The following is a 20,134-nucleotide window of genomic DNA, read 5'->3' as shown; positions in this document are numbered from 1 at the left end:
GCCACGTTCTGAAAGGCGTCACTGCGCCATTTTAACCGTTGTGTGGGACGTACCTTTACTGCTGAGTGTTTAAGCAGCCCGCACAAAACAGACTCGCTCAGTACAAGCTTCTGTCGGATTGTAGGGGACTCATCTTCTCTGGAATCTACCACAGATACTAGTAAAGATTTACTGTCGTGAAACTTGTGTCATGTCTAGGAACACAGACTAGTATTCAGCTCCGTCTGATTTGGCTGGAGGAGTCTGGTGGCCTCTTCTTCCTCTTTTTTTAATTTTAATTTTTACTGGAGTATAATTGCTCCACGACGTTGTGTTAGCTTCTGCTGTACAATGAAGTGAATCAGCTATATGTATACCTATATCCCCTCCCTCTTGGACTTCCCTCCCACCCTGACTTTGTCTGCATGGTGGATACGGGCTGGACGTGGAAGGTCCTGGTCGCCCGGCTGAGCCGAGGGAAGGTAAATCAGCCTAGAAGACAGATTCACTCTGATTCACGCTTTTAATTGCCTCATGCAAGCTTTAAAAAAGTGTCTACCAGATATATCGCGGGATATAATGTTTTTATCCCAGCTCCCAGCCATCTGGATGGGTGGCTGTCTGAAAAGAGACCTTCTCATGTCCTCAGAGATGTAGCTGAGCAGCCCATGATATTTGTGAAATTTGTCCAGTCCGTTCTATAGCTGGATGGGGCGGATTTCTGACTGGTGGTCCTCACGGGAGGCATTTAGGTTCTTTAGGTTTTGGGTCGTGACTACAGGACTCTGCCCTGAAACCAGCCCGATTTGTTCAGTCCTGAGAGCGCTGGGGAAGTAGTCAGGGTGGGAGAAGGGAGGCAAACATGTGCAAGAGGTTTGAAGGGAAATTGTTTCATAATGACCGGCATCTAGGTGTTGTCTCAACCGTTTCCGGAGACCCTGCTAAGGCAGACTTTGGGCTGTGGACTGGCACCTTTACTGCAAGAGAGAGAAAGTTCAGGTAAGGTTCTGCTGATCTGAGTGAGGGTGGCATTTACCACCTTCCAGGAAAGCACATTCTGTTAAGACAAACTCCGAGAGATTTAACCACTCAGTTCTGGTTGAGTGCACGATTATTTATAACCTGACTAAAGCTTCCGGGGTTTCCCTCCTTTGCTTTTTGAATGATTAATATTTAAAGATTCCACTTTATAAAAGTTGGAGGGCTTGGATAGTCTCCTGTTGAGAACTATGTGTATACTGCTGGCTTTCAGAAGACAGAGCCCTTTCTCTCTCTCTTATTTATTTATTTTTGCAGTACGCGGGCCTCTCACTGTTGTGGCCTCTCCCGTTGCAGAGCACAGGCTCCGGACGCGCAGGCTCAGCGGCCGTGGCTCACGGGCCCAGCCGCTCCGCGGCATGTGGGATCTTCCCGGACCGGGGCACGAACCCGTGTCCCCTGCATAGGCAGGCGGACTCTCAACCACTGCGCCACCAGGGAAGCCCCAGAGCCCTTTTAAAAAAATTGAAGTGTAGTTGATTTCTGCTGGACAACAAAGTGATTCAGTTATACATATTATATATACACACATATATATATATCTTCTTTTTTAATATTCTTTTCCATTATGGTTTATCACAGGATACTGAATATAGTTCCCTGTGCTAGACAGTAGGACCTTGTGGTTTACCCTTTCTATATATAATAGTTTGCATCTGCTAGTTCCAAACTCCCAATCCTTCCCTCTCCCACCCTCCCTCCCCCTTGGCAAACAAGTCCGTTTTCTATGGACAGAGTCCTTTTGAGAGTCAGTTGAGGGAGAAAAATATACTGCACTGGCGATCTTCAAAATACATGGCCTTTAGCAGGAATGGCCAGGAAGGGCCAGCTAACATCTGTTGATTTCATGTATCAACAATTTTTTAGATCAGGAGGGACTGATATAGTAGTCAGCCTTTTATTTTATCAGGTAGGTGCATTCTTACCCAATGTAGTTGAAATTGTTATTGGTCAGTTCATTGGAAAAGTTGGTTAAATCAAGGAATCACACAAAAGATATATTCTTCCTCTAAATGCTTTCTTTGGCTCAAAATATCTAAATGTGTCATCATTTGCTAGTATTTGGACGTAGCTCTAAGCCTCTTTTTCACTGATGGGTCTGCTGAAAGAGGGACTCATTGCCTTTTCTGCACAAATCACACACACTGTCTCGTCCTGGAGTTTCTAGTTCCAGTTTCCCTAACGTGAAGCAAGACATTCTGGATACTTATGACGCGATCTGATTGCAAAACCTCTTTTCATTTTTATGTTTTCACTGTGACTATTTTACAGTCCTCTCCCTCATTCCTAATTTGATGTTTTTTTTTTTAAAAAAAATGGCATGCTCTAAAAAAAAAAAAAAAAAAATGGCATGCTCTACAGCATTCAATTTAGTTTTTGTAGAAATAACCAGTTCTCTTTGTTTACATTTCCTGTCATTGGTCAATATCCTTTCTGTCTACACTCTTAATTGGTTAGTTTATGGATGAATTCATTAAATTGCATAATTATAATTAACATGTTTGACCGGCCTAAACAAGTTTGGGCCTGAATGCCGTTGACTCTTGTTAAACACATACCTCAACGGGTGAGAGCAGAAGCGAGGGCATCTTCAAGAGAATCTGCCCATTGCCACAAGCATAAAGATAGTATGTTTCACCAAGAGATTGGAGGGTGCTGGTTGATCTAATAAGTTGGTTAAGAAAGGGGTTGGTTAAGACAGTTTCTACTAAACCATCTGTTATGACCATAGTTTCGTAAAAGAGAGGACATTCCCCAAGTCAGAATGATAGGCAGTGTTTCCCAAGAAGGACAGTTGGCGACTTTATGCCAATATGGATTTCTGTTGTGTGTGTATATAATCTCCTACAAATTTATTGATACTTTGTCAAGGGCTGGTGCTCACATATGGGCTAAAGATTGGCAGCTACAGAGCTTGTCTACACTGTTCTCTAGACGTGGATTCTCTCCTCTAGGTCCAGCTCGTGTGGTCTAGTGTCCCCCTAAAGCCTTCTAGTAATCTTATTCATCGAAACTCTAAGGTTTTCACACATGAGGGCCCCGTGATCCTATATCAGTTGGGAGAAAGGCCCCTTTAATCACTTAGATTCCCCCGCCCAGCATAAGCTCTCCCCCAAATAATCCACTGCGATCGCAAACTCACGCGGTCTTGTCCTGAAGGGGTGCGGTTCTAGCATCAAGGAAGGGTGACCCACCCACTGAACCTCTGAGGAGCGGTTCAGAATTAAGGAAGGGGTGAGACTCTGTTTCTAAGGGTCAGAAATAGAGAAGAGACATTCTGAATGCTTGTGTGGTAGGAAATCCACTCGTAGCAGAAAGGAGGGATGCCTACTCTACGTTCCAGAATAAAAATGCCATCCTGGGGAGTTTCTGAAGCCTCCCACATCCTCCCTATCACCCTTTCCATCTGCAGTGCCACAAACCCAGATATCCCCAATCCTGTGTTTTATGAGCTTATTAATTATTTCATCTGAAGTTATAAAATATTTGGTGTATACTATATGTTTATATAGGATGCAGATATGTTATAAAGGATAGGGAAGCAAACACCTCATGTTCACAACCTTAATGAAGAAATAGAACATTATCAAATCCACTGAAGCCACCCACTCATTGTTTGTCTTTGTTTTCTTCCAAGGAAGAATGTGCTGCTTGCCTACGGTGGCTCTAAGGGCCCATCTCGACACTTGGCCTATTCTCCTTGCCTTCATGTTAATTACCAAAGCCATCAGATAGCTGGTCTACATTATGCAGCGTTCATCCTAAGTTAACAAATCTATGCAACTCTTCCTGTATTAATACGACTTTTCTCCCCCAGTAAACCTGCAAGCCAATTGCTTAATTGTGCCTATGTGCTCTTTAAAGATCTGGTGATGGGTTTGTCACTGGGGGAGCAAACACACTGAGTTTCTTTCTGGCATCCCCATGCAGAATGCTCCCCTCTCTCAAGGATGGTGAGGGTTTCTGTGACAAGGAAGCACCAGGTCACAACCCTTGGTCTTAGCCACACTTCCCAGTACCAGCCCTCTGGTTATTGGGAGGAGCTGCAAAGTTCAGACGATGTACTCATTTCAAAAGTTCACAGGCCTTTGCAAGATTTGTAATAAGCCACAAAAGCAGAAGGACTAGACGCCAGAGACCCCTGTCCTCCCACTGAAACACCCTGATGTCTATTGGATGGCAAATGAAAGCAGAACTAGCAGAGAAGTATTTTACCAGAAAATATCTGAGACATGAGAACAGATGTGAAAGTGGAGGTAAAATAAAGGAGACTCTTCCCTGGAGCTGTCTTGGTGTCAGTAAATCTTGGCTTTCTTTCCTGGGGTTGTTATCTTGCAGTTGGTTTTTAAATTTTTTTTTAATTTTTAAATTTTTTTAATTTTTAAATTTTAAAATTTAAATTTTAAATTTTTAATTTTTTTAATTTTTAAATTTTTATTGAAGTATAGTTGATTTACAGTGTTGTGTTAATTTCAGGTGTGATTCAGTTTATATATATATATATATATATATATATATATATACACATATATTGTTTTTCAGATTCTTTTCCTTATAGGTTATTACAAGATATTGAATACAGTTCACTGTGTTATACAGTAGGTCCTTGTTGTTTATCTATCGCATATTGTTTTTTTTTTAATATATATATGTTTTGGGCGTGCTGTGTAGCATGTGGGATCTTACTTTCTTGACCAGGGATCGAACCTGTGCCCGCCACAGTGGAACCTCGGAGTCTTAACCACTGGACCGGCCAGGGAAGTCCCAGCAGTGGGTTTTTTTTTTTAATTTAATTTAATTTATTTTTTATACAGTACGTTCATATTAGTCATCTATTTTACACATATTAGTGTACACATGTCAATCCCAATCTCCCAAGTCATCCGACCCACCCCCCGACCCACCCCGCTACCACTTTCCCCCCTTGGTGTCCACATGTTTGTTCTCTACGTCTGTGTCTCTATTTCTGCCCTGCAAACCGGTTCATCTGTACCGTTTTTTTAGGTTCCACATATATGCATTAATATATGATATTTGTTTTTCTCTTTCTGACTTACTTCACTCTATATGACAGTCACAGTGAGGTTTTTTGGTTTTTTTTTTGCGGTACGCGGGCCTCTCACTGCTGTGGCCTCTCCCGTTGCGGAGCACAGGCTCCGGACGCGCAGGCTCAGCGGCCATGGCTCACGGGCCCAGCCGCTCCGCGGCATGTGGGATCTTCCCGGACCGGGGCACGAACCCGCGTCCCCTGCATCGGCAGGCGGACCCCCAACCACTGCGCCACCAGGGAAGCCCCCACAGTGAGGTTTTGATGGAGGCAAACTCCCAGGGGATAATATTGCTCTTGAGCCCCAATTAACAGGGGCTCACTGCCCCAGGCCTACTTTCCAATGATGTCTGGGCAGCTCTGGAGGCAGAGTCTTGGATCTGCTTCGTGTCCCCCATTGGCATCGACTGTGCTTCAGTGTATGTCCAGGGCTAGGCTGAGATAGTTGCCAGGGCTGCACTAGAATTTTGGGAGGTCAGCAACAGAAGGGGCTTGAGGCAGCTTCCAGTGCAAGCTTTTGTTTCCTGTGGACCCAGGTGGTCCAAGGTGAGACATGCCAGCATGATAATGGGGAGGAGCTCAGGGCCTGAGTTCAGACGCCCCGGGTTGGGGTTCTGTCTTTTTCTTTCTTTCTCTCTTTCTTTCTCTCTTTCTTTCTTTCTTTCTTTCTTTCTTTCTTTCTTTCTTTCTTTCTTTCTTTCTTTCTTTCTTTCTTTCTTTCTTTCTTTCTTCCTTCCTTCCTTCCTTCCTTCCTTCCTTCCTTCCTTCCTTCCTCCTTCCTTCCTTCCTTCCTTCCTTTCCTTTCTTCTTCCTTCTTTCCTTCCTTCCTTCTTTCCTTTTTCTTTCTTTCTTTTTTTGTGGCCCCACCACATGGTATGTGAGATCTTAGTTCCCCAACCAGGGATTGAACCTGTGCTCCCCACAGTGGAAGCATGGAGTCTTAACCACTGGACCACCAGGGAAGTTCCGGGGTTCTGTCTTTTTCTTATTTATTTGCTGGGTGGCCTTGGACAATCATAGATGTGTCTCAGGGTCTTTTCAGTCCTCTGCAAGATGGAGGTTAACCAAAGTGCCACAGACCCTCTAGTTTGTGATCTCAAGGTAACCTTCTGGTTCCCAGTGTGTAATAGCGTAGGCCCCACTGATGTCTTTCCAGCTGACCCCAGCTCTCTCTGAAAGGTCCCTCAGGAGCTACAGCCACACACCCAGTAGAAAGCTTCTTTAAGGCTTTTTTAAAGGCAAAATGTTAGCATTTAGTTAATATGGATGGAGGGCACATGGGCATTTCTTTTTTGTTATGTTAGTCTCTGTATCTTTTGTTAAGCTTTAAAATTTCAGAATTAACAATGAATTTTCACGTATCCATACAATGGAATATCATGTAGTCATTAAAAAAAGGTGGATGACAAAATGCCTGTTTTATATATATATATATATACACACACACACACACACACACACAGAGATACACACACACACATATATATATCACATATGTATATACACACAGATACATACACACACATATCACATATGTACATACACACATATATCACATATATACACACACATATATATCACATATGTATATACATATATACACATATCACATATGCATATATACATATATACACACATATCACATATATACACACACATACATACATATACACACATCACATATATATACACACACATATACATACACATGGATATATTCAGAGTGCGATTCCACTTTTATTTAAGGAAGGTGTTTTGAAGCAGTGGCACCACAGGTAACTTTTTGCTTTGCTTTGCTTTTCTCAAATTTGTAATTAAACATGTATTAGTAATAATGGCTCCCATTACTGACTAACAGCCACCAATAAAAGCTGACTGTTCGCCCAGCACCGTGCTCAAGCCTCATTTACTTCTCCCCCGGCCTATGTGGCAGCCACTCAACCCCAGGGGCCTGCCCGAGGCTGGGGCCTGGCTTACCCGCCCCTGGATGCTCTGATCTGCCTTCCGTGCCAGGTTTCCTGCTCGCGGCCCTTGCAGACTGCTCTGCGGCTGGGCCATTCTTTGCCAGTGGCCACCGCTGCTGACACAGTGATGGCCCTGGGGAGGAGTGCAACTCACTCCTCAGCCGCTCTGCCCAGAGCGTAAGGTAGCCCTTCTCTAGGTCCTCCCAGCTCATCTGAAACCAGGCGTGGGGTGAGGCCAAAAGAAAGGAGATACGCCCCAAAGGATAGCTCAGAACTACTGCAGAGACCTGTGCTCAGACCCTCCAGGGCTTCCTATTTGACAGTAGGAATGGTTATATATTTTGTGGGTCTCAGCACAAAATACAAAAATTAATACTCTCAAGATGGCGACAGCAGAGTATGAAAACAATCACGGAGCCCTTCCAAATGTAGGGCCCAGGTTGCACACTCATGACACTTGCCTTGCTGGGCAGGCTTCTGTCTCACTTCTCATCTGCCTTCCTGAGTCCAATCCAGGCATCTTCACACCACCTGATTCTGATCCCAAAATGAAGAGGGAGAACTTTCCTTCATTCCAGCCTGAGCTTCACCTCCTGCATCCTCACCCCCGCCCCCCTTCCCCCACCCCAATCTGCCTCCTCCTTGGGTGATTGAAAGTGGAAAGTTGGGTCATCTTCCTCCATAGGAAAATCTACTCCCAGCCTCAGGGTGAGGTCTGGCTCCACAGCCCCAGTAAACCAATCCCTTTATAGGGTGACATCAGTTCCTTTCCTGGGTCTGGTTACTAAGAAACTAAGTTGGATTAGTCAGTCTTAAGTGACACCGTGAGCGGGACACAACTAGCCCAATTTAGATGGGAGAGTGGCAAGTTCAGTTCATTTCTTTGTCAATCACTTCTCACTGAAACATTTAAAAGACACTGTTACCCAACCTCCTCTGAGATTGCCATAGGGACATCCGTCATTGCATGGCGAGCCCACAGCTTACATCACCCCCATTTTCCTTGGAAATGGCTCTCTTCCACTCTCCATTGACAGGGAATGGGCAGGACAGACTCCACCTTCGGGGTGGACACGTGACCTATCTCAGCCCAATGAGCATTAGATCCAGGACTTTAGTTGAAACAGGGAGCTGGGAGGATGTGACCCTGGAGCTGCTGGCAACCATGTGACCCCAGGAGGAAGTTGTAATTAAAGCTGAACCAGAGGGAAGAATGTTGAGGGACAGAGAGAGCGAGGCTGCTGGTGCCATTGTCTGAGTCCCCAGATCCAACCGAGCCGGATGTCAGTAGCAACACCAGGCTCGCCAGTGAATTCTCTTTTTGGCTTAAGATGGTTTGAGTTGGTTCTGTCACTGGCAATCAAAAGGGTCCTGACCACAGAGCTCCCCTTTCACAGGCAGTAATAATGTCAGTGCTGCTCATGCTTCGTGCTGTGGAAATCAAATGTGACAACATATGTGCAACTGCTCTGCAGACTGCAAAGGGCTTTTGAATGGAACGACCAGGGAAGGTCAGTCAGCTGATGCAGAGCCAGGACAACACCCTGAGCCCAGTTCTCTTTTATTGCTAACGAGCTGTCTCCTGCTCTAAGAAAATCAGTGAAAACACCAAGTGTTGGATGGAGCAGGTGGCAGACAGGGCAGTTAGTGGGCAGGATAGTTGGTGGACAGGACAGGGGTGAACAGAGCAGGGTGTAGATGAGAAGAAAGTGGACAGGACAAGAGGTGGTCCGGGACTACTCTGTGTGTCCTTCTCACGTGTTTGTGGTGTCTGTGATGTCTGGGGGAGACCTGGCTTTTCAGGCATAGACAGGGCAGAGTGAAGGTCTTGGAGGGCATGACCCCAGAGCTCACCTGGCCTCTCACTTCTCTCTTTCTAAACCCTCTCTTCATGCATCAACTTGTCATCCTAAGGGGTCAGGGCCCTGGCCTTTTTTTTTTTTTGCCACTTGTGTCACTTTCATCCAACACAGTACTGTAAGTTGCAGCTAGAACAATCAGACAATTATTACAGAACAATCAGACAAGAAAAATAAATAAAATAATCCAAATCAAAAAAGGGCCCTGGGGCTTCCCTGGTGGCGCAGTGGTTGAGAGTCCGCCTGCCGATGCAGGGGACGCGGGTTCGTGCCCCGGTCCGGGAAGATCCCACATGCCGCGGAGCGGCGGGGCCTGTGAGCCACGGCCGCTGAGCCTGCGCGTCCGGAGCCTGTGCTCCGCAACGGGAGAGGCCACAACGGTGAGAGGCCCGCGTACCGCAAAAAAAAAATAATAATAAAAAAAAATAAACAAAAAAGGGCCCTGGCATTGTTGAGTTTGGATGTTTTTTTGGATCAGATCTTTAGCGACGCTGAGGGAGGGGTACCAGCTTTGTTTCTCTGAATCTGACTCTGCCATGCTTGGGCCACGGATCTTTGCTCTGGGCACTTCACAGAACAAACGCCTTCCTTTTTTGGACGTGGATTTGAAGGGATCCCTGTCTTGGGTGCCCAGAGCCATTCTGGCCTTCAGAGGTGGGGCCCTTTCCTGGGGCTGTGGAGTTTACAGCCTTTCGGATCAGTGGCTGAGTCAGGATCCAGAACTTGACAGCCTGAGAGAGCTGCAGGTATCTGACCTGGTCCCCTGCTTCCCACCGTGTGAGACGAGAGGTCTCTGACTTCTGAGAAGTCTTCATGGGCACTGATGTCCATGTGTCAACATGGGCTACAGTCAGATGTGGCCTGAGTCCTCTGTGCCAGCCAGCTAAGCCACCCAGCCTGCCAGACTCAGCTCCTTGGGGTGGGGAATGGGTCTTGTGCCTGGACCCTCAGGGACACATGGCATCCGGCAGACGTTTGCTGATTCTCAAGATTCTCAACCAGAGATATCCAGTTTCAAGGGGGGCATGTGGAATGGGGCAGTGGGGGGATATAAGGAAATGGCTGCAATCACCTTTTTTCTCTTTCGTGGTCTCTCCCCTGAAACCCATATCCCTAAGGCCCTGACATGGGCCCTGAGCGAGATGGAGGCAGAGTGGTGGGACGACAGCTGGGGGAAGCATCCCTCCCCCACCTTCTTCTCTCCCCATCACCGGGTCAAGTCCAGGGCATTCTCAAACTCAAAGGCAAGTGGTCCCTATAAGAGTGTTGGAAACTGGGTATCTGGGGAGAATAGAATGCCTACCTGCCCGAAGTCACAGTTAAACACAGTCAAGGGAGGCAGAGGTCAGTGTGGAGAGGACCCGAGGGTCGGAGGGGCAGAGGGGGTTGTAGATTGAGGCTGTCCTTGTAGTGTAGCCAGCCGTCAAACCATATCAGCCTGATATCTTTAAACATCTGAGTTCTCCAAATCTCTCTCTCTCTTTTTTTTTTTTCTGAATTTCATGCTTAGCAAACCATCCCCTGATTATAATGTGGCTTGGCATCTAGGACAATACCTCAGTTTTGTGAGTTTGATTAACACAAGCCTGCCTGGAGATATGGTTCCACTCTTTTTTGTTTTATTTTGCATTTTTTAGCTTTTATTTTTAATGCTTTTTTGAGATGGATCCACCCTTGGCTGAGTGAACAAAACTCATCTTTGATCCTGCAGAGTTGGGGACACCATAAAGTGATGACCGTCTGTGAGCCCCTTGGAGAAACCCTTTGCCCTCTCCCGATTCTACCTCTTTGCATTTCCAGCTTGCTGGGCTTTGAATCTGGGCTCTGCCACTTATTAGCTGGGTGACATTAGGTAAGTTTCTTAATGTCTATGTGCCTCAGTCTACTCATCTGTAAAATGAGATTAAAATAGGGTTGTTGGGACTTCCCTGGTGGCTCCGTGGTTAAGAACCCACCTGCCAATGCAGGGGACACAGGTTCGATCCCTGGTCCGGGAAGATCCCACATGCCGCGGAGCAACTAAGTTCATGCGCCACAACTACTGAGCCCGCGCGCCACAACTACTGAAGCCCGTGTGCCTAGAGCCCGTGCTCTGCAACAAGAGAAGCCACCGTGATGAGAAGCCCATGCACTGCAACGAAGAGTAGCCCCTGCTCGCCGCAACTAGAGAAAGCCACGCACAGCAACGAAGACCCAACGCAGACAAAAATAAATAAATACATTCATTAAAAAAAAAATAGGGCTGTTGTAGGACTGAAGGATATAAAGTGCTTAGCACGGTGCCTGGCACATACGTGCTACGTAAGGCTCTGCTGTTATTGTTGGAATTCCCATAATGCCTACCTGCTGTGAACCTCGAGCAAGCAACTGTTTTTTTTTTCCATCTGGCTTGCATTTCCTTATTTATAACATGGAATTAATAATAACAGCTACTGGAAAAAGCATGGGGTAAGAGTAAAGTGTCACAGCATTTGCATTGTAGTTTTTTGTAAACTATATGCTCCACAAATGAACCATTTGTCTTTATTTTTATCATTTATTATTAACAATTGTTAGTCTTCCTGGGCCCCTCTAGACTATAGTGCAGATGATTTAATACTTAGTTCATAGCCTAATGAAACCTGGGAAGGGGACCAGAGAAGAGGGAAGAATCTGGGCACAGAGAAGGTTCGGCACTGCTCCCACAGAGGGAGGGGGATCCTGAGGAGCTGGACGGGGTCTCTGCCTCTTCTGTGCTGAGCCCGTACCAGCAGCTTCATTCCCTCGCAGAGGTTAAGTGGCTTCTCCTTGTGAAGTTGGGAGGGGCTGGAAGAAGTAGTTGCCAATTCCTGACTGTCCCCTTGGGGTATTGCTCTGCTGGAGGGCAGAGCCGCTTTTTAAAAAGCAGAGCTGCCAGCAGAGATGTGGATGCAAAACTCAAATGGCAGAGGGAGGAAGAAAAGGGAACGTTCTTGCTTGGCCTTTAAAAGGCTCGTGACAACCAAAGAAGAGACAAAGAATAAGAACGTCTCATCACTGGCCCTGCCTATAGCTTGTGAGAGGAGTGTGTGTGTGCGCGCGCGCGCGCGTGTGTGTGTGTGTGTGTGTGTGTGTGTGTGTGTGTGTGTGTGCTGTTGGCAGCAGTGGGCAGAGGACTAGAAAACAAAAGGAAATATGAGATTAAACACAACTTGGTTCAAGACACCTGAAAGCATACCACCTATGGCATTTACATAAGCACAAATTATTAAAAATACACCCTTATGTTGATGGGTAAAAACTGTCCGCTAATCAGAAATGCAAACAAGAAGAGAGGGAGCAGACTATGGCATCAAGGTCAGGGAAGTAAGAATCATTTGCTGGGGGAATTTTGAGTTCTGCTTGTTTCAACGGTTCTATTATTTTCACTGCACTGCTTAGGACCTTGCTAACTTCGCGAGCAGCGTGAGGTCGGGGAGGCTTTGATGGGTGCACTCAGGGGTTAAGATTTACAGATCTGTTGTCTGCTGCTGTCTTGGAGTTCTCTCATTTGTCCCCAGAAAACCTCCTCTGCTTGGCAGATGGGAGGATGGTCCAGGGCTGTTCCGTCTGGGGAGGTACATTGCCTGAGCTCTGCTAGGTAGCAAAGGAGCTGTGATCTCCATTCTCACTTGGAATCTCCAAGGATTGTTTCTCTTGCCTGAGAGAGGAGGATAGAGACAAGGAGCATGCTGGGATAAACTTAGAGCCACTTCAAATGTCCATTTCCACAATTCCCTAGCCTGATGCTCACCTCTGGCTGTTTACTTCCAGCAAAGCTGGATTTCCTGTCCTGAAGATGAAGGAAGGCGTAGCCCTTTCCCAGAACACCTCACGAGGGAAACGTTAGCACAGCAACACTAGTGAGTTTCAGAAGTTTCTTCACAAAGGGTCCCAGGAACTCTAAATTAGAGGGAAGAGTACTTGGAGAGGGAAGCCTGAGAGTTTGGAAAATGCCTTTGAGACATTGGACAGAGTCACGGTCATTTCCTGCTAAGGTTATGCAGGAGAACCAGCTGGCATCACTCCCCATGCTAGCTGGCTGGCTGGGATCTGGGCGGGACTGATGAATTAGCCAAAGGAGTCCCAGATGGTCAGAGATTGTTAATGATATAACATAGACATTTGTTTATCCGAAAGTCTCCAGAGCAGACAAGGGAGGAAAACAAGCAAATGGAAATATTCTACAGGGAGTGGAGCAGCTAACCTTTCTTGGCTTTCTTGTTTGTTCCTGAGCTGAAGATAGAAATCTGGCAAGAACTGGATCTAGTCTTCTCACACTTTCCTTTTATATATTTCTTTCTTTTTTTTTTTAATTAAAAACTTTTTTAAAAAAATAAATTTTCTTATTTATTTATTTTTGGCTGCGTTTGGTCTTTGTTGCTGCGCGTGGGCTTTCTCTAGTTGCGGCGAGCGGGGGCTACTCTTTGTTGCGGTGCGCGGGCTTCTTTTTGTGGTGGCTTCTCTTGTTGCGGAGCACGGGCTCTAGGTCCGCAGGCTTCAGTAGTTGTGGCTCACGGGCTCTAGAGCACAGGCTCAGCAGCTGTGGCTCACTGGCCCAGCTGCTCCGCAGCATGTGGGATCTTCCCGGACCGGGGCACGAACCCGCGTCCCCTGCCTCGGCAGGTGGATTCTCAACCACTGCGCCACCAGGGAAACCCTGTATATTTTTTTCTTTTGCTTCTTCCTCCTGCATCTCCTCCTCCTCGCCTCCTCTTCTTCTTTTCTCTCTCTTTTTCCTTTTTTAGAAAATAACCCACTTTATTGAGGTACTATGATATTGACGTATTGATGAACTCACTTTGAGACTAAAATCTCTTCACCTACAGGGCATGGATTTTCTGTGGAATCGGATTCTTTGACCACAAATTTGTGTTTCATTAACATTGTTTTTTAAAAAATATTTATTTAATTATTTGGCTGCGCTGGGTCTTAGTTGTGGCACGTAGGATCTTCCATCTTCCTTGCAGCATGAGGGATCTTTTAGTTGCGGCATGCGAACTCTTAGTTGCAGCATGTGGGATCTAGTTCCTTGACCAGGGATCGAACCCAGGCTCCCTGCATTGGGAGCTCAGAGTCTTAGCACCTGGACCACCAGGGAAGTCCCTCATTAATATTGTTTAATGGAAGAAAAGTGCTCTTGAGGGATAAAGAATGGTAGAGGGAGAAAGAATAGCTGGTATGGCCTCTTGCTGGTTGATTTGTCTTTCTCTGGTAAAATCTTCTGGCGAGGAATAACAATACCACTGAACCCAGACCCTTCTCTAGGATCAGTGGGTGACAGCCTTGTGGGAGGGAGGCTGGCTGGTGTATGGAACTTTGCCTGTTTCAGATATTAAGTCTCAAGCAGAGGCCATGAGAGAGAGGCCTCAAATTGAGGTCAGAAGTGACCATTTCTTTCTGAGTTATCTCACTGTATCTTCCTGTACCTTGATCAGGGCCCATCTGAGACTCTATACAGTATTATAGCAATTTGTGTGCATGTTTTTTTTTGTTTTTGTTTTTGTTTTTGCGGTACACGGGCCCTCTCCCATCGCGGAACACAGGCTCCGGACGCGCAGGCTCAGCGGCCATGGCTCACGGGCCCAGCCGCTCCACGGCATGTGGGATCTTCCCGGACCGGGGCACGAACCCGCGTCCCCTGCATCGGCAGGCGGACTCTCAACCACTGCGCCACCAGGGAAGCCGTGTGTCCATGTTTTACAGGCCATGAGCTTACTGAAGGTGGGAACTACTTTTTTGGGGTGTGCGTGTGCGTGTGTGTTCTTTATAACGCTCAGCATAGTTTCTTACCCTTTGAAAATGCTCAGTATATGTTTGCTGAATGACTAGATGAGGCACATGGACTATTGAAAGAGGTAGACATACAAGATGAGCCGTAGGAGAGGGACATGAAACACAAGCACAAGAGAGGTGGGAGAGGAGTGGAGGTGACCAGAGTTAGAGGACATGGGAATCCTTGTAGGACAGAGAACTTTCATCCTTATCTCTCTAATGATTCCATCTTTTTTCCAGTGAGGCCCAAGCCCTGGATGAATGGATGGACCGTCCACGCCTTTATGCCCCCTGGTTGCTGGTTTTTCTGAGTTTCGATAGAAGAGACTGACTTTAACTTAGTAATTATTTGCTCCTCTTGGAACAAGATTAGCATGAGGGTGTTCATCACAGCACTGGGGAGGATGAGTTAGGAAGTGAGCTCCTTTTTTTTTTTTTTTTTGCGGGGGTGGGGGCCTGCACCACGTGGCCTGCGGGATCTTAGTTCCCTGACCAGGGATTGCACCTGTGTCTCCTGCAGTGAAAACGCCAAGTCTTAACCACTGGACCGCCAGGGAAGTCCAGGAAGTGAGCTATTGAACTCACTTTGTCCTGATTCACTAGCATCTGGGGCAAAAGCTGCCCCCATTCTGTACTTCATTTGCTCAGAATTCACAGTCAGGACCTGACACAGCAAGAACCCACCACGGAGTGTTTCTGAGCCCCTAACTCCCATCATTGCCTCTGATAGCTCATGAGATCGTACTGGCAGTGAAAGAGGGCTGGGAGCACTCTAAGGGAAAGAGCAGCAAGGTTGTTCACATGTTTTAAATTATTTAGTTGCATCAAATATTCAGATTGGTGAGAACATCAGCGACTCTATTTAAAAACTCCAAGCATGTCATGGATGGACTCAGTGTTTCCAGACAGTTCCCAGCTTCCAGCCCACACTCAGAGGATATTCTAAGAGTTACTCAGGCTCATTTGGGTCAGCCTCCACCTCTCGGGATGAGCTAAAGTGCAAGTGCTATCCAAGGTTGATGATACTTGGTGTATGTTTTCCAGATAAGTGAAGTTTTTCATTGCACCCCATGTCTCACCTCCCAGAGAAAAGAGCTATTCAACTTAGGAACTCAGGGTGGCAAGGTTCACACAGTCATGATTTTTGTGTAGGTGGGTGTGTGAGCTTAATCCCATGGGATTGTGCCTGTGAAATATGTGTGTGTTTCTGCATATGAAGTTGCTGCTCTTCTCACAAAGCTTCATTATTTTAGGTGAGACCCAATGCGACACCTATTGAAGTTGTGCTGGAGCTCAAGATGTGTGTCCTAATAACAACCATTTATTGAATGTTTCCTATACACCCAAGAAAGAAAGAAAGAAAGAAAGAAAGAAAGAAATTACATTATGTTATCTAACATTTTCACTCAAAAAACCCCAATAAGCCAGGTATTACTATTCCTATTTTATAGATAAGAAAAGAAAGGCTCACAGATGCCATTCAAAGTCACATCAAGGTCTGAATACAAGCCTGGGGTTTCTCTCCATCATACAGCAATACCTCTTTTCTGGCAGGTTTCTAAGACGATCCTACGTAAAATCTGATTGCCCTGTCAAAACATTAAATAACACTTCCCCGTCTATAAAGGTGACCTCTGGGGAGGAGAATAGGAAGTGTATGTGGAAGGGGGTATGTGGGGTGTGGTTTCTGGGAAGCTGGTAAGGGTCTACCTTTATTTTGATAGTGGTTGCACAGAGCGGCTCTCTTTGTGATAACCCATCAGGTTATACCCCATCAGGGTATACACATGATTTGGGCTTTTCTTGTGTTTGTTATACTTCAACAAAATGTTTAATTAAAAAATCCTTCCTAGCAACTAATGTTGGAGGGGAGCCCTGCCTCCCATGGTCAATGTGTTCTAATTAATCATCAGGATTCCCTGGACTCTATTACACAGCACATTTAAAAATAATACAAATATGTCCAGAACTTCTGCTGCCAGTGTCCTTGTCCTCACAGTGAGCCACGGCCACCCCCCGCCTCTGCAGAAGACCCTCCAATGCTAGCAGGTTTACTCGATATATAGGGAAGGAAGGAGAAGGACATGCCTGCCATTTTATGGATTAAGAAGAATGCCTGGAGTTATGCCGGGAAAATCATCATTTCTTACTCTGTCAACTGGAGATCTTTTATAGTTTTGGGAAAATTAGTAAGATTATTGATCTATCATTAATTCAAATCTGAGTTTCAATTAATTTAATCAGACTATCAGATGGAAATCTAGGTAATTTGAGGCTTTGATTCAGTGGGAAGATAAAAGAAAGAAGGAAAACAAGGAATAAGGCATCAGACTCTGTGTGGATCAATATTATATGCTGGTTGTATCACACTGCCATTTTAATTTTAAGACTTTTTAAAATTTGGATATTCACAAATAATGTGATGTAATTAGCTTTATCAAGTGAAACGTATACAGTAAGCATTATAATGTATACATGACCCATGAGCAATGTTTGATCTAAAGACTAATGTCCCCTCCAGGGGCTTCCCTGGTGGCACAGTGGTTGAGAATCTGCTTGCCAATTCAGGGGACACGGGTTTGAGCTCTGGTCCGGGAAGATCCCACGTGCCGCGGAGCATCTGGGGCCGTGTGCCACAACTACTGAGCCTGTGCTCTAGAGCCCGCGAGCCACAGCTACTGAAGCCCGCGCGCCTAGAGCCCGTGCTCCACAACAAGAGAAACCACCACAATGAGAAGCCTGTGCACTGCAACAAAGAGTAGCCCCCGCTCACCACAACTAGAGAAATCCTGCACGCAGCAACGAAGACCCAACACAGCCAAAAATAAATAAACAAAATAAATTAATTAAAAAAATACAAATATGTTGATACCTTGCCCCTTTACAAAAAGGTTTCTAAGCGTATCATAATAAAAAGTCTTGTACAAAAATAAAATAATATTAGGACGAGGTGACCAGTATTATAGGAAAAGGAAAATTGCTACACATATATGTTACTCTGTTGAGCATCACAGAAGGTTTAAGGCCAGCTTCTGCTCTCAAGATGCTTACAACCAAGCTGAAGATATTGAGTATTTACTAGTGGTGAGTAGACACCCGTCTTCAAATATACTGGAACTCGTAGGAAAAGGCTCTCTTCCAATTTGGTAATCAATAAACCCAAAGGAAGTGAAAGTTCTCATGGGCTACATCCTGCATTTCATGCGTGGGTAATTGAGGTGGGAAAGCCCACACTTGATCAATAATTTTAAATCTTTGACCACCAAATCTTAAAGCTTTTAAAATGAATATTTATATCTTTATAAGATGGTTTAAACTTGGAGAGACCCATGTATCTAGTCAGCAGGATGCTTTTGTAATTGATTTGTAATTATGTTCCCTTCTGTTTGCATGCATTTTCTACTGAGGCTAGATTCACCACCTCAAAGAACACAGATCTTATTCTAGTTTACTTCAAACTGTAGTGGTTTTTAAACTTCCTGACTGGGGAAGTTACACACTTTTCTCCTTCTCTGTACCCTAGGGGCTTAGGGACCTGGAGGGAGAAGTCACTGGGCTCTTCAAATCTATAGCCCACTTCCCTTAGTGTGCGGTTTTCTGCAATTTGTGTCAGAAATAGCCAGTGTGGCACACGGCTGTGTTTCTGAAACTTTAATGTGCATATTTATTTTCCAGGGATCGTGTTAAAACACAGATTCAGATTCAGCAGGTCTGGGGTGGAGCTTGAGATGTCATTTCTAACAAGCTCTGAGGTAATGCCAACGCTGCTGGTCTATGGACCAAACTTGTAGAGGGAAAGGAATATTAGGCTTTGAATCATAATCCCTGGTCTTATTTTCTTGAACAAGTCACTTTGCCTCTCCGGATTTGAGTTTCCTCAGATGTCAACTGTATAATAGGGGACCAAAGTGGATGCAATGACTTCGAAGCTTACGTTCATGGAATTTTCAGAGGGATACTTTGATTTTAAAACATCTCCACTTATAGGAGCACGTACAGCCTTTCAGGAGACTAATAGATAAACTGGTATTAGCAAAGTGGGAAATATAAGGGCTGAATGAGGAGGGCAGAGAAAGGGATGAGGTATAATAACGACTTCTTATGGCAAATATAAGGTTCTGATGCTTCAGAGTGATGGGTGTTGGATCCGTAAGTGCTGCCTAGAGAGAAGCTGCTACTTTTCCCCAACAATCACTTCAAGAGGACGTTTTTGATAATTTACATTATTGATAATTTAGTTATAATCTAGTTATGTTACTGATGACTTAGTTGTCTAAAAAAACTTGAATGAGGGAAGCGAGGGATGAGCGTGAGCGATGAAGTACACAAACACTTTCAGGAGGTTATGAGTGAGTCATGGCTGGAGGGCAGCTTTCTGAAGGCACAAGGGAATCTGGATTGAAAACAACAGTTTATTTCTGCTGCAGATCATTTCTATGTTTAGTCTCAGCCAAGTTGGCCAGGAATTCAGATATTTGACCACAGCTACCAGACTTACCGGGTCCAGAGCTTGTGAGGTAAGGGTGGGAGGACAAATGTAGCCTCCCACAAGGGTTAACGGAGGGCAAAGGTGCTCGAGGTTCACAGGGCTGAGAGGCAGGAAGAGTGAGTGAGAAAGGGACACAGGTGATTTAAATGCATGAGCCAAGCTCCTGATCTTCTGAACCACTGGGGGCGGCCCCTCCCCCGCGTTCAAGCATCTGTTTTGAGCAGCAAACAGGATCACGCAGAAAGCGTTCTCTAGGCTCACAGACACAGGCTAGTTTCTCTTTAAGTTCCAAAGCAAAGCGAGGGGAACAGAGAGAACTGGTGACGGCACCCTCTCCCAGAATTGAGATGGGGGCGGGGGACTAGAGATCCTTACCTTATACAGGACGTGTTCATGGAAGTCAGGGCCAGCTCCCCCCTGGTAGGAGTCGAGTCTCTGCAGATCCATGCCTGCCTTGCAGCCCGCTGCTCCCCACTCTCCCAGCGCTCTGCAGTCAGTGCTCCCAGAAGCTCTGTCTGGGCTCTGCGCTGTGCAGCCGGCTCGGGTCTAAGCCCCGCGGACCGGGCCGCATCCGGTTCAGCACTGGACAGCTCCCGCAGCCGCTGCGGCGCGGTACCCTGAGAGCAGGCGGCTGCTGCCCTCGGCAACCGCGGCGTTTCAGCACCAGGAACAGCGATACAGTCCCTGCGCGCCTGGGACCAGAGTTCTGTCCTAGTCCCCTGTCTCGTGACTCCAGGATGCTGGGAGGGACGCAAGATTTCAATCTAGCCGGTGGCCCGTGCGTATCTCATTCAGCTACCGGATTCCGGAGCCTCAGCGACCCAGCTGCGTTCTCAGGGTATTGCGGTCCCGGGAGCTCACCGTCCCTGATTCTTAGTGACCGAGCATGCCCGTCACACCACGCCGCTCAACTCTCCTCCCGCGGTTGCAGAGGCAAAGCCCTGCGGCGCTGGAGCCACCTCTCTTTTGGTCTCTGGACAGTTCC

General features: G+C 46.1%; 1 protein-coding gene across 2 annotated transcripts in view; it reads right to left on the bottom strand.

Annotated features, from left to right (window-relative positions):
- Nucleotides 1-19,820, bottom strand: part of RAB37 (RAB37, member RAS oncogene family) — a 70,943-nt gene extending 51,123 nt beyond the window's left edge. For both annotated transcript variants that reach the window (XM_059998248.1, XM_059998249.1), the window contains exon 1: nucleotides 19,525-19,820. In XM_059998248.1, coding sequence (XP_059854231.1) covers nucleotides 19,525-19,596 — 72 coding nt within the window. In that variant the 5' untranslated portion in view covers nucleotides 19,597-19,820. The remainder of the gene's footprint in view (nucleotides 1-19,524) is intronic.
- Nucleotides 19,821-20,134: the final 314 nt, after the last annotated feature.

This window comes from Delphinus delphis, chromosome 19 (assembly GCF_949987515.2).
Source record: "Delphinus delphis chromosome 19, mDelDel1.2, whole genome shotgun sequence".
NCBI classification, from domain to species: Eukaryota; Metazoa; Chordata; class Mammalia; order Artiodactyla; family Delphinidae; genus Delphinus; species Delphinus delphis.
The sequence above is the reverse complement of the archived record's forward strand: the minus strand, read 5'-3'. Positions and strand labels throughout refer to the sequence as shown.